Genomic DNA, 14,792 nt, shown 5'->3' with positions numbered 1-14,792 from the left:
GCCTTCCTGTTTCTGCTTGTCAGTCAGCTCCATAGACAGTAAAAAAGAAAACGCGAGTCGTTGGCGCCATCTTGCGCTCGCCAACCGCAACACATGCAAATGAACCTAGTCAGGCTTCAGCGATGCCCCATTTTAGTTCGTGCGCTAGAGGGCGTGACTTACCAAACTCATGACCAGCACCTTGCACACAAGCACACTTGTTGCCTGTAATCATCACCACTCCAATTCAGCTTCCTGCACATTTACCTCTCTGTGCTCTGCACGGTCACATCTCTGCCTTGCTGAAAAAGCAAACCACAGTTTTATCTAAGTTAAGTCTTAGATCAGTCTCTAACTCGTTTAGAGAACCCCAGGAGCGACATTTTGAGGTAAGGAGCTAGGCAATTTAGCGCGGAGGTATGCGGACAGGTTAACCTGTGTTAGATTGATGTGAGATAATTTGAAGGTGGTCCTTGACGGAGAGAATCTACTTGTGAACTTCTGAATTTTTAAAAAAAAGTTGTTTTCTGTAGGAGAGACGGTAGCCTAGTTTCCCCTTATGTTTAAAACCATAAAACGCCGTTGATGCTCAGATAAATGTTTTTTTCCCCTTAGCGTTAAATACCAGTGGTAGGCCTGTGTGATTTTCCTTCACCAATCGACTATTTAAATGCCTGTTGTTTAGCGTAGGCTAGGCTAAAAGTCGTATGAAATAACATTAGGACTGTGATATAATTGCGTAAATAAACGCAAATGTTAAAAAATGCATGTGAAGTGAGGTATTGTTTTTTTAACGTCGGAAATGTTTTGAAACCACAGCAAGCGCGTTCTCTTCTCTCTCATCCGGGCATGGAGTGGCGCGGGCAGTCGACCGTCAGCTCAGCGGTGGCTTTCTCGGAAGCGCAGAGATGGGTTGAGGTAAAAAAAAAAAAAAAAAAAAAAAACACACACACTTTTAAAAATTACTTTCTCTGTGGCAATGGTTACATATTGTGTTTTGATAGAATTGTATTTCATATTTATTCACTCGTTGTCTAACAAACTTTTCACCTGCGATGACCAGTGGATGAATTGAGGGGAGGGTACTGAAGCCTTTTCTGGCTAAAATGTTTGGTAGCCTACAGTAAACTAATGATCTCCGCCTTTCTGTTGCCTTCCATAACTGGGACAACTCACATTGGCCGCTCCAATAAGCACGAGTACCCGACACACTGAAGAGCTGTGTTATTTTACGATGGCTCAGCCTCAGACTTCCGACTTAATTAGTGAAAACTCTTCGCCAAAAAAAGTTTATTGTGGCCTTGAACGCGCCCCACTGTGAAGTTAGGAATTTGTTTGTGAGGTCTTGTTTATTGTCCCATAGTTTGGTTAATGGTCGTTCATCATCACAGTCTGTATTGAGTTTTATGCAAATTCATCGTGCCTTTATAAGCTCAACTTTCCTTTAAACAACGGGAGTGTTCATTGTGCTTGTAAGGAACAGGACACACGTCTTAAAGCTGGGAAGAACCATTGTTTCAAGGTGAGCATTTATGTTGATTTTGTAGATGAGGTAAACAGTAGCCTAAGCTGTTTATAAAAATATGTCTTTTCATAGTTGAAGTGCTTCTGTTAGAGTATATAAGTATATATACTTTTTTGATCCCGTGAGGGAAATTTGGTCTCTGCATTAATCCCAATCTGTGAATTAGTGAAACACACTCAGCTCACAGTGAACACACAGTGAGGTGAAGCACACACTAATCCCGGCGCAGTGAGCTGCCTGCAACAACAGCGGCGCTCGGGGAGCAGTGAGGGGTTAGGGGCCTTGCTCAAGGGCACTTCAGCCGTGCCTACTGGTCGGGGCTCGAACCGGCAACCCTCCGGTTCCAAGTCCGAAGTGCTAACCTGTGTGTGTGTGTGTGTGTGTGTGTGTGTGTGTGTGTGTGTGTGTGTCTGTCTCTCCGAAGTGCTAACCAGTAGGCCACGACTGCCCCTGTTAGAGCAATACTGTGTCCATTAATTTGATGATGTTGAGTCCCTTCATTAAGAGCAGGGTCTGTTTGTTAGTCTCCTCTCTGGGTGAATCTCTGACTGTGGTCTTTCAGGTGTTTTTCTCCCAACACTGCACTCCAGACAACTCCAAAATTGTGCAGTTCTGCACAAGGTGGGTTGGGATTAGTCATGAGTTGGAACGTCCAACTTTAAGTGGTGTTCCGTTGTACTTTTTCTAGTAGGAGGTTGGGAAAATCTTAACTTTATGAGTCTGGAATGCAACTGGAATGGTTGGAAATATCCCCATCTCTGAAGTGGTCTTAAATGCAGACATAAGCCATTAGGGCCAGTGTGATGAGGAGGATTAGCTGTTTCACACCTGCTACGGCCTGAGGAAGTTGTTGAGAAGCAGACTGAGAGCACTGAGACAGGAGATGACTCGTGCTGCTTAGCATGAGCTAGAGGCTGAACCTCCTCTGGTCTCCATGGTGATGTCTGAGCTAGAGGCTGAACCTCCTCTGGTCTCCACCGCTGGTGATGTCTGAGCTAGAGGCTGAACCTCCTCTGGTCTCCATGGTGATGTCTGAGCTAGAGGCTGAACCTCCTCTGGTCTCCATGGTGTTGTCTGAGCTAGAGGCTGAACCTCCTCTGGTCTCCATGGTGATGTCTGAGCTAGAGGCTGAACCTCCTCTGGTCTCCACCGCTGGTGATGTCTGAGCTAGAGGCTGAACCTCCTCTGGTCTCCATGGTGATGTCTGAGCTAGAGGCTGAACCTCCTCTGGTCTCCACCGCTGGTGATGTCTGAGCTAGAGGCTGAACCTCCTCTGGTCTCCATGGTGATGTCTGAGCTAGAGGCTGAACCTCCTCTGGTCTCCATGGTGATGTCTGAGCTAGAGGCTGAACCTCCTCTGGTCTCCATGGTGATGTCTGAGCTAGAGGCTGAACCTCCTCTGGTATCCATGGTGATGTCTGAGGACGATGCCAAACAGAGCAGGGGCGGAGGAGGGCAGCGTTGGGGAGGATTTTAAAACATTTATCATTTATTATCGTATTTATCATCATTTATTATCGTGGAGCATGGCACGGCAAGAGGACTGAAGTCGGGGGTTGGGCAGGGTGGCACAGCAAGAAGAGGACTGAAGTCGGGGGTTGGGCAGGGTGGCACAGCAAGAGGCTCGAAGTGGAGCAGGATGGGCACAGTGGTCTAATGATGGGGCGTTCATTGCATTCCATGTGCCCACATTGCTGGGTCACAACATCGGGGTTCATATGGCACGGGTCAGTGCCCACGCCCCTTGGGTCTCTCTCTCTCGCTCTCTCTCTCTCTCTCTCTCTCTCTCTCTCTCTCTCTCTCTCTCTCTCTCTCTCTCTCTCTCTCTCTCTCTCTCTCTCTCTCTCTCTCTCTCTGGGGGCATGCTTACATGGGCACCCTGAAAGAAAGTTTCCGGAAGCCTCGGTTGCGCTGGCATCGAGGACGGGCATTGTCCTGGCGCACTGGGGCCTGTAAGCTGGCCCGTATTGGTGCAGGGGCTTTGAAGTGAGCGGGTGGGTGGCACTGCCCAGTAACCCGGAGTGGACAGGGGGGAGGGGTGTGGGGATGTATGGAGCCGGACACCCCTGGCATTAGCGATCCCTCTGCATTAGCGTTGTGCTAATTGAGGCTTTTCATTCATCCCACAGTGAGTTAATTTGGGCATTGAGCTGAAGGACAGTGCGGTGTTACCATGGGTACAGCGCTGGGCTGGCACAGTGCCCTGGGGCAGAATGTCCTCTTCCTATAGCCCTGCTGATGCCCCGGGGCAGAATTGAGCTGCCAGAATGTCCTCTTCCTATAGCCCTGCTGATGCCCCGGGGCAGAATTGAGCTGCCAGAATGTCCTCTTCCTTTAGCCCTGCTGATGCTGATGTTCTACCTGTTCACTTAACACGGCTCATTTCACTAAATAGCTGATCTGCCTGGCTGAGGAGTTGTGCTAATTAGAATCATCTGATTTAGTGAACAATTTAAGAAATATGTGGTGGGACTTACTTCCTGAAGCTGTACTTTTACACCTCTGCTTTTGTGTTGTACTCTCGTACCTCACTCTCCATTTGTCCCTGCACAGTGCTCTCCTACTCTCTCTCTCTCTCTCTCTCTCTCTCTCTTTCTCTCGTCCCTGCACAGTGCTCTCCTCTCCATCTCTCTCTCCCTCTCTCTCTCTCAAATTCAAATTCAAATGTGCTTTATTGGCATGACTCAGAAAACAGTGTTGCCAAAGCAGTAACATGACAACACAAACAGATACAATATTTGTTTTAAGGGGGGTCAAAGAAAGGAAACTTATAATACTAAACTAAAAGAAAGAAAACTTATGTTTAAAAAAAAAATAGTAACTAAATCCAGGTTTAAAGGAAACTTAAACATGTATTCTTAAATCTAAATCTAAAGGAAACTTATTTAAAAAAAAAAAAGTAATTTACGATTTGTAACAGAAAAAAAACTTAACATAAATTTGTACTTATTTTTAGAGTTATGTAAGATTAATATAAAAGGAAACTTATAGCAACATAGAATAAATAAAGAAATTGATTTTAAGTAAGCTTAACTTAAACTTAAACAATAGTCTATATAAAACTATTTAACAAAAACTATATACTGTATGCACTTTTTCTCTTAAAATGTGGCAGGACTGTAAATATTGGTATGCTAAGTGGGCACATTTATCTATTTCTCCCAGGAGGAATTGTAGTTTTTGTTCATTGGTGGCAGTCATAAAGCCGGGACAACTGATTTCAATTTGTGGGTAGAATATAGCTCTTAAGTGTTGATAATTGGGACATTCTGTGAGGAAGTGGCATTCGTCCTCTACTACTCCAGTATTACAGAATTTACATATTCGATCTTCACGAGCTATCCAGGTTTGGCGGTGTCTACCCTTTTCTATTGCAAGAGAATGATCACTCAGTCGATACTTTGACAGGAGTTTTCTATGACGATGGTTTTTAATTTCATTTAAATATGGTGCCAATTTGTAATCAATTTGAATAGTTCTGTAGCAGTGTAGCTTATTTACTTGTTCGATTTTGCATTTCCATGTGTTAATGTAGTTTTGTTTTGCTGTGTTCTCTACTTCTTTTGCTATTGAAGAAATACTGAGCTGCAGTTTTTCAGGTTGTGTTTTTGTATTATGAAGTTTAAGGGGTCACTCTCTGGGTGTTCATTCCTCAGCCTCTCTCTCTCTCTCTCTCTCTCTCTCTCTCTCTCTCTCTCTCTCTCTTCGTCCCTGCACAGTGCTCTCCTCTATGATTCTCTCTCCATCACTCTCACTCCTTTTTTCTATAATACTCACACTCTCCCTCACACCTCTCTTCTAGACGTGTGTGTGTGTGTGTGTGTGTGTGTGTGTGTGTGTGTGTGTGTGTGTGTGTGTGTGGGGAGGGAAAGGAAGGCCGTAGTGGTGTGTTGAGTGCCTCTCTCATCTCATTAATCTGCACTCTGTTCTGGCTGAGTTGCTCTAATCCGGAGGAGAGCTCAGCTGTGGCAGAATTCCTTTCCACTGAGGCACATCTCATGTCTGCGTTCTGGATTGGCCGCAGAGATCAGGATGGCAGCAGAGCTCCCCTACCACATGCGCACACACACACTCCCTCTAGGAGTCCATCCCCAGGCCCTCTACTCACTAATTAATCAGCTGTGTGTGTAAGTGTGTGTCTTTGTTGGTCTGTGTGAACGTGTGTGTTTGTCATGAGGATGTTGAGGGGAGGGGCGTAGCCCCTGCTTTGTTTTGTTGTTTTCTGGCCGGCTTGTTTGCTGTACTTCATTCCAAGAGCCACCAGTACATGGATTAGATATGCCCCAACTAGATACGTTAGCTATCTCAGTCGTTTAGATACGTTAGCTATCTCAGTCGTTTAGATACGTTAGCTATCTCAGTCGTTTAGATACGTTAGCTATCTCAGTCGTTTACATACTTTAGCTAACTCAGTCGTTTAGATAAGTTAGATAACTAATTTCTGTTAGATAACTCAGTAAATTCGTTCGACACTTCCACAGTGTTGTTGCATCTTCAGGTAAATATGAGGGAGTGGTTTCACTAACTAATGGGCTCATTGTTTCTCCCAGGAGGTGACTGAAAAATCTTTTGGGACCAACAACTTCAGATCAGCGTTGGAGAATGGAGTTCTCCTGTGCGAGTGAGTCGATGGACTAATGACAAGGCTCTGCTGTGTCATCTCTTTTAGTCAATCCAGTTAGACATTTCCAGAGCAACTCCCTCTGCTTCTGCACAGTTGCTTTTGTCTAGTATTTAGTGATGTCATTTATTGTTTTGGTGTGTTTTCTGTCTTCGTGTAGTCTGATAAACAAGTTGAAGCCGGGCATCATTAAGAGGGTGAACCGCCTCTCCACCCCTATTGCTGGCCTGGTAAGTGAACGTCATATGATCTGCTGTCAGAGTCTGTGGACCCGGTCTTGGCGGTCAGAAACGGATGATCAGACGAGCAAAGTTTATAGACAGCAAAGGCGTGGCCAGTCCATATTCTTACTAATTTGCTTTTGTGATCAAACGCTGGGCGGCCGGCGCAAAAGGGTTGTTCTTATGTTCCTTAATCAGTCATGGGTGTGTTCTTATGTTCTTATGTTCCTTAATCAGTCATGGGTGTGTTTTAATGTTCCTTAATCAGTCATGGGTGTGTTCTTATGTTCCTTAATCAGTCATGGGTGTGTTCTTATGTTCCTTAATTAGTCATGGGTGTGTTTTGGCCGTAACATCTTTTAAACCAATGAGACTGACATCTGTCATTCCCTTTAACAGCAAGCAGCGCAACTTCCAACAGCACATCAGTATTTTGATAGTCAGCGGCGCATTTGAAGGAAACTGCTTGCACGCCAGACCATATGGAACTGGCATTCCACTAAACCTTGCTTTGCTAAAAGCTGTTTGTGACTAGCAGAGTATAGCCTACATGCATCTGCACTCGTCTACTAACTTCACCGTCTTCCACTATGGACTGACAAGGGGTTACCATGGAAAACATCGCCTGAGAAAAGCAACACTTCCCCCAATAATGGATAGATAGATAGATAGATAGATAGATAGATAGATACTTTATTGACCCCCAAGGGGAAATTCAAGAATGTTTAAATGACTGAATGAAAATCCTAAGGCTATTTATCCTGCAGAAGAGTTTCTGCTTACATCTCGTTACAGCTGTGCTTTATATGCACCTGTTGCTATAGAGCAGGTTTTTCTTGGTCAGTGGCGTAATGATTTTTAGAGGGTGTAAGATAACCTTTTTAATTGCCACACCCCTCGGCGCAAGGTTTAAAGCAACACCAAAGAACTTTTCCTCTGTCGCACGCACTATTTGTTTATCCAGCACCAGCTTTGCAAATAACAATGTCCACAGACAATGTAAAATATGTTGCATGGTTTTATGAAAGTACGATGTATCAGCTGCAAGTCAAATTTGTAGTTTCTCATGTCTCATTCCATCGAACTACAGATCCGCTACCCGATCCGGCAAACTTACATAGTGCGGTTATAGCCGATAGAGGGCCGCGAAGCGAATGCAGAAATTGCTGTTTACCCTATTACGAGTTGATGAACCACTGAAACGATTTTGGAAACATTATTTGAAGGTACAAAAAACTCTTTGGTGTTGCTTTAATAAAATTGGAGCGTGTGACACAATTCCTCACTTTATTGAGTGTAAGATAAGGATAAGCCTTGCGCCACGCTTTGCCCCACCTTGCGCCACGCTTTGCCCCACCTTGCGCCACGCTTGGCCCCACCTTGCGCCACGCTTTGCCCCACCTTGCGCCGGGTGCACGATCGTGCCCTGTCTGTGTGATGTGTGAAACAGCATGCATGTGCATGTGTGTGTCTGTGAGTGTAACTGCATGAAATGTTTGCATGTTTGTGTAAATGTGTAACTGTGGAATGTGTGTATATTTGTGTAACTGGAATGAGTGTGTGTGTAAAAGTGCATGGATGTACACGTGTGTGTGTGTGTGTGTGTGTGTGTGTGTGTGTGTGTGTGTGTGTGTGTGTGTGTGTGCGTGTGTGTGTGGACGGGGGGGGGGGGGGGGGGTACAGCTATGTACTGATGTTATGACACCGAGTTGTGAACATGCAGCACAGCTAAATTTATCCTGAGAGGACATGGGAGAACTTTTGCACAGTACAGTGAGCATGGTCAGACACACACACACGCACACACACACCACAAACATGCATATGTACCACACACACACACATGCACCACAGATACCATATACACACACACACACACACACACACACTTAGGATAGAAAAGCTCATAGCGTAGCTGCATGGAGTAGAGTTGGTTGTAGTCCTCCCTCCATCTGTCCCCACTGCTCCTCAGTCCTCCTCCACACTGCTCCTCCACACTGCTCCTCCACACTGCTCCTCCTCCACACTGCTCCTCCTCCACACTGCTCCTCCTCCACACTGCTCCTCAGTCCTCCTCCACACTGCTCCTCCACACTGCTCCTCCACACTGCTCCCCCTCCACACTGCTCCTCCACACTGCTCCTCCTCCACACTGCTCCTCCACACTGCTCCTCCTCCACACTGCTCCTCCACACTGCTCCTCCTCCACACTGCTCCTCCTCCACACTGCTCCTCCACACTGCTCCTCCACACTGCTCCTCCTCCACACTGCTCCTCCACACTGCTCCTCCTCCACACTGCTCCTCCTCCACACTGCTCCTCAGTCCTCCTCCACACTGCTCCTCCACACTGCTCCTCAGTCCTCCTCTCTCTCTCTCTCTCTCTCTCTTGCTCTCTCTCTCTCTCTCGCTCTCTCTCTCTCTCTCTCTGCTCTTCCCTCCTCCCCTCCCTTATCTCCTCCCCTGTGCCCTCCTCCTCTCTGTGAAGGTGTTGTGGGAGGGACTGTGTCTCCCTCATCCTCAGTGCTGTTGCGCTGGCCACCTCTGACCATCAGAGCAGCTGCCACTTACATTCTACAACTCTCAGATAATTACGGAGGAATGAACTTTTGACTGCAGCCTGCGATTCCCCAGGTTGCCTCTCTTTCTCGCTGTCTCTCTGTGTCTTATCGGGTGTATGTGTTTGGGTGTGTAAGTATTTTAACTGTGTGTGTGTAAGTATTTTTTACTATGTTTGGGTGCATGTGTTTTCATCTGGTAGTACTGCAACTCTGTTTGTGTGTATGTGTTGGTCTGTGTAAATATTTAAACTGTGGTTGTGTATGTTTAGGTGTATGTGTCTTAAGTATTTTAACTGTGTTTGTGTGTTTTGCCTTTTTGCAGGACAATGTGAACGTGTTCCTGAAGGCTTGTCGGAAGCTTGGACTGAACGAGGCACAGCTCTTCCACCCTGGTGACCTGCAGGACGTCTCCAGCCGAGTCACCGTCAGGTGGGTCCTTCAGCACGGATATATCGGGAATACTCAATGAAAGATCTAGGGAACCGCTGGGAATACTATAGGAATACTCTATGAAAGCTGTAGGAATTTGGGAATACTGTGGAGTTCATTACTGAACACTATATTGTATAGATTGGATACACTGGGAATACTGTAGGAATACTCGGTGAATGTTGCTGGCTAAATGAGGAATACTGTACTGTAAGGGGCCAATAGACTGTTCTGTAGTTGTGGTACTCCGAGGGAACACTCTAGAAATACTGATGGAATACTGCTTGTATTGGCTGTGGTTACTTTGGGAAATGTGGAGTTCTTTTGAAATTAAGTGTTTCAAATGGCTTGGTTTTCCAGGTCATTTGTATTGTCCATTGGGGTTGAGTGATTATTGAGGTGTCTATGCAGAGTCTATTCAGAGTGAAAGTAGAGCGTTGAGCGTTTGGAAGAGTTTCAGGCTGCATATTTGCATGAGGAGTGATAAGTTGTCTCGACTCTTGCAGCACTGTGACCATATGACCTCATTCATATGTTCCGTAGCTGTTGCTCTGTGGTCATTTTCTGCGTTATTTCGATTCAGTTCCATCGTCATTGAGCAATGAGCACCGCTGGTTTACAAGAAGTGCAGAATGCTAGTGAGTGCTGTCTGTTGAACGTAGCTAATGGATGTCAGAAATGCGACACATTTGAATAAGCCCGTGCAGCAGTTGACACAGCACGGCTTGTACGTGGCTATCTGCACATCTGCTGTACTGTACTCATCAGGCATGTCACTCAGTCAGATCCGTCCAATCAGACATGGAGAAGAGGGGCCGGAGGCGGGCACCAGGAAGTTACTGCAGGCAGGGTGGATATGAGATCATATCTCCAGTCCAGTGAGGATTAGAAAGTGTGCCATTGCACGCACTCACCCCTGACCATTCACAGGAGTGCTAGCAGGAGTAGTGTCCACCATAACAGCTTCACCCATGGCATGCCTATCCATGCCTTTGGTAGATCTGCAAAGGATCCATGGTTTCTGGGAGCGCTGACATCATGGGGCCATGCCTATCCATTCCTGTGGTAGATCAGTGTATGATCCAGGTATAAGGTGGTGGTTGACCTCATGGGGCCATGCCTATCCATTCCTGTGGTAGATCAGTGTATGATCCTGGTATAAGATGGTGGTTGACCTCATGGAGCCATGCATATCCATTCCTGTGGTAGATCAGTGTACTGTATGATCCAGGTATAAGATGGTGGTTGACCTCATGGAGCCATGCCTATCCATTCCTGTGGTAGATCAGTGTACTGTATGATCCAGGTATAAGATGGTGGTTGACCTCATGGAGCCATGCCTATCCATTCCTGTGGTAGATCAGTGTATGATCCAGGTATAAGGTGGTGGTTGACCTCATGGAGCCATGCCTATCCATTCCTGTGGTAGATCAGTGGGGGCAGGGCGCCATGGAAACGGCCTCTAAACAGCCTCTGCAGTCTTTAGTCCTCAAAACCATCTAGTTGGTTGCAGTGAGAGAGAGACATCTCAAGTTTGACTGGGGGGAGGAGTCACAATCATGTCCAGCTGTACAGTCTGAGATATTGTGTGTGTGTGTGTGTGTGTGTGTGTGTGTGTGTGTGTGTGTGTGTGTGGTTGAGAAGTCGGGGTCAAAATGTCCTCAGCGTGCCACTCACTCACACTCTGTCTCTCTCTCACTCACACACACACACACACACACACACACACACTCACACATAGAAACCCAATCATGACACCCACATAAACATACACATACTCACAACATCACATATTGGTACACACACACACATACACACATAAACCCAATCATGACACCCACATAAACATACACATACTCACAGCATCACATATTGGCACACACACACACACACACACACACACACACACACACACGTGTACACTAAATTCCCCAATTCACTCTGAGATCCATGGGAGATTAACTTCAAAGGCAGATGTCCTGCTGTAACCCCTCAGGGTGGCCGGCCGTCCCTGCCTGGGAGTGCGGACATACATGGGGTTCTTCTCCAGGGTGTGGGGGCCGCTGAGCGGGCAGACGCGCTGCTAAATATAGCCCAGAAGGGTCAGTCCCCTAGACCCCCGTGCCATGCTCAAATTATACCAGATCTTCTGTGTGTGTGCTGGTGTGTGTGTGTGTGCTGGTGTGTGTGTGTAGAGAATGTGGAATGAAGGTGCGGAATGCTGTTCCCATCAGTTGTCAGGTGTTGGATATAACTTAAAGCCTTTAAAGCCCTTCTAAAGTACGCGTGGTGTGTGTATGTGTGTTCGTGCTTGTGTGATTGTGTTTCAGTACCTTGCGCACATGTGAGTTTCTCGAGGGCCTCTAACGCACAGCCTGGTGTGAGGTGAGAGTGTGTTTGCGCTTCGTGTTGCTATGCTACACGTGGCCGCTCTAACTTTGCTTACCTCGCGTGCAACTGTCACAATCCCGATGGCGGCGGCTATCCTGCTCGGACAGTGACTTAGCACCTTACTGTGAGGACAAGCTTCCAGAATAGTCTCTCTCTCAACTCTTTCACTTCACTGTCTCTCTATCTCTCGTTCTTTATTTGTTTTTCTCTTTCCGCTGCACTTGGTTTTATTCGTCTATTCATTCATTTGTGTGTGTGTGTGTGTGTGTCTGTGTTTGTGCGCGTGCGAGTGAATTGATACAGCTCTGTTTAACTGCTACTCAGACAAGCGGAATCATTAAACAAATGGAGTTATCTCCTAAGCGTTTCATATTCAAAACAGCTTGCGGCTAGCCGATGTGCTGTAAAGAGTTGATGATGAAGTCATTTTTGGTCTTGGTGTTGCATGACCTCACAAACGCCAGAGATGGGGCTGGGGGGTGTTCAGGCTGGGGGGGGGTCGGTTGGGGGATGGGTTGGAGGGTGCTGGTGACCCAACTGTAAGTGCAATGTGATCTGTAGGGCTATTGGTCATGTGCTTGGGGCAAGTTTGTTGTTTCCTTTCACCCCCACTTAACTCTCTCCCTCTCTGCAGGCGAGAAGAAACCAACAGGAGACTTAAAAACGTAAGTGCACCATGCTGTGTGTGTGTGTGTGTGTGTGTGTGTGTGTGTGTGTGTGTGTGTGTGTGTTAGAGTCTGTATAATCACCACTGTAAACCAGTTTGGCATCTCGTTTTGAACATGTTCAACTACAGCACTCTGTTCCACATGAGTCCTGAAGACCTTCCATGTAACCTCGCTGTGCAACAGGACTATTACTATATTTGAAATTGAAACATTGTATCAGATGTCTGCGTAGTAGTTTCCTTACTGCAGATGTGTGTGTGTGTGTGTGTGTGTGTGTGTGTGTGTGTACTGTATGTGGGGAACAGTGCGTGATTGTAGCGTTGACCCCAGTGGAGTTGGGGATGTTTTTGTGTCGCTCTCTGTCCCTGTTCCATTGGGCCCTGCAGTGACCAGGACTCTGAATGAAAACAATTGTCCTTCAGCTCCTCTGTCTGAACTGGGACATTTGAAGCCTTCACTGCCTGAGGATGGCTGTGTGTGTGTGTGTGTGTGTGTGTGTGTGTGTGTGTGTGTGTGTGTGTTTGTGTGTGTGTGTGTGTGTGTGTGGTGTAGTGTAGGGGGAAACAGAGGGAGCGTAGATGATTCTGGATGAGTGGAGAGACAAAAGCTGGGAGAACAGAGGATCCACAGTCCAGAATAAACCAGGCGATACACGCGCACAGGGACACACACACACACACACACACCGTGAATTGTATAAACATCCCTTTCTGAGCAGCAGTGAATTGGTCAGTTTGTCAGCTGTCTGTCGGTAAGGCCAGCGCGTTGAGGGACGCTCTCCTGCCTTAGGAAGTCCTCCTGAGAGCTTGTCCATTCAGAGGGACGCTCTCCTGCCTTAGGAAGTCCTCCTGAGAGCTTGTCCATTCAGAGGGACGCTCTCCTGCCTTAGGAAGTCCTCCTGAGAGCTTGTCCATTCAGAAGGCTGTCGTCCCTCAGCTGGGGCACTCTGCCCATTTCTATTTATATGTGATGAGCTGGTTTCCCCTACGTAGATTAAATGAGAATTCTGGCGATTTTTCACATAGATCTCTGTTACTCTGCAGTGTTTCCCACAGAATTGAATTCTATTTGTGGTGGTTGGTTTGCAGAATTAACTTGAATGCAACAGTTTTTAACAAATTAGCGCAGCGTGGTTATGATGCTAACCAACTTTAACCACAATTTAGTACAACCTGGAAAATCATTGTGTGGTGGTCAATGTTGATATTGTGGTGGGCCGCCACAAATAAGTCAATGTATGGGAAACACGAAACAGATCTATGTGAAAAATCGCCGGAATGTGCCTAGTCCTAGACTAGAAGCACTTTTCAATGAAAACTAGAACTAGGCTTAATCCACGATCAGGAATCTGGCCCTGAGAGTAAACACACACACACACGTGAGCTAAACAAACTATTGACATCTCTTCGTTCTCTTGCCCTCCTCTACCCCCCAGGTGCTGATCACGCTGTACTGGCTGGGTAGGAAGGCCCAGACGGACCCCTTCTACACCGGCCCCCTGCTCAGCCTCAAGGCCTTCGAGGGGCTGCTGGGCTTTGCCCTGTCCAAGGTGGGCCGGGGCACTCATGGGTCATGTAGCACACCTCGTCCACACACACACACTCATCATGGGTCATGTAGCACACCTCGTCCACACACACTCATCATGGGTCATGTAGCACACCTCGTCCACACACACACACTCATCATGGGTCATGTAGCACACCTCGTCCACACACACTCATCATGGGTCATGTAGCACACCTCGTCCACACACACACACACACACTCATCATGGGTCATGTAGCACACCTCGTCCACACACACAAAACATATTATGATTTTCATCATCTTCCTCTCTGTCACACTGCCATCTCTCCCTCTTTCTCTGTCCATAACTCTATCCCTCTCTCTGTGTGACCCCTCCTCTCTCTCTTAATTTGCCCCCCCTCTTTCCCCCTCTCCTCTGTGTCCTCCCTCTCTCCCTCTCCTATCCCCCTCTCCTCCACACCTCTGTGTCCTCCCTCTCCTATCCCCCTCTCCTCCACACCTCTGTGTCCTCCCTCTCCTATCCCCCTCTCCTCCACACCTCTGTGTCCTCCCTCTCCTATCCCCCTCTCCTCCACACCTCTGTGTCCTCCCTCTCCTATCCCCCTCTCCTCCACACCTCTGTGTCCTCTCTCTCTCCCTCTATCCCTCTCCTCTCCCCCTCTCCTCTCCCCCTCTCCTCTCCCTCTCCCCCCCTCTCCTCTCTCTCTCCCTCTCCCCCCCTCTCCTCTCTCTCTCCCTCTCTCCCTCTCCTATCCCCCTCTCCCCCTCTCCCCCTCTCCTATCCCCCTCTCCCCCTCTCTCCCTCTCCTCCTCCTCTCCCCCTCTCTCCCTCTCCTCCTCCTCTCCTCCTCTCCTCCTCTCCTCCCCC

The 14,792-nt window shown here is 47.4% G+C and overlaps 1 protein-coding gene across 1 annotated transcript in view; it reads left to right on the top strand.

The window, feature by feature from the left end:
* Positions 1 to 224: 224 nt before the first annotated feature.
* The window catches only part of LOC143101442 (LIM domain only protein 7-like), a 16,863-nt gene continuing 2,295 nt past the window's right edge, over positions 225 to 14,792 (top strand). Inside the window, exons 1-7 of the mRNA XM_076264736.1 lie at positions 225 to 368; positions 799 to 897; positions 6,055 to 6,125; positions 6,286 to 6,355; positions 9,229 to 9,335; positions 12,361 to 12,391; positions 13,830 to 13,943. Coding sequence (XP_076120851.1) covers positions 829 to 897; positions 6,055 to 6,125; positions 6,286 to 6,355; positions 9,229 to 9,335; positions 12,361 to 12,391; positions 13,830 to 13,943 — 462 coding nt within the window. The 5' untranslated portion in view covers positions 225 to 368; positions 799 to 828. The remainder of the gene's footprint in view (positions 369 to 798; positions 898 to 6,054; positions 6,126 to 6,285; positions 6,356 to 9,228; positions 9,336 to 12,360; positions 12,392 to 13,829; positions 13,944 to 14,792) is intronic.

The sequence above is a fragment of the Alosa pseudoharengus genome, unplaced genomic scaffold, assembly GCF_046254945.1.
Source record: "Alosa pseudoharengus isolate Yale_2024_CS ecotype anadromous, Long Island Sound unplaced genomic scaffold, YU_APseudo_1.1 YU_APseudo_1.1_scf_354, whole genome shotgun sequence".
Classification (NCBI taxonomy): domain Eukaryota; kingdom Metazoa; phylum Chordata; class Actinopteri; order Clupeiformes; family Clupeidae; genus Alosa; species Alosa pseudoharengus.
This window is presented reverse-complemented; position numbering and strand designations above follow the sequence as displayed.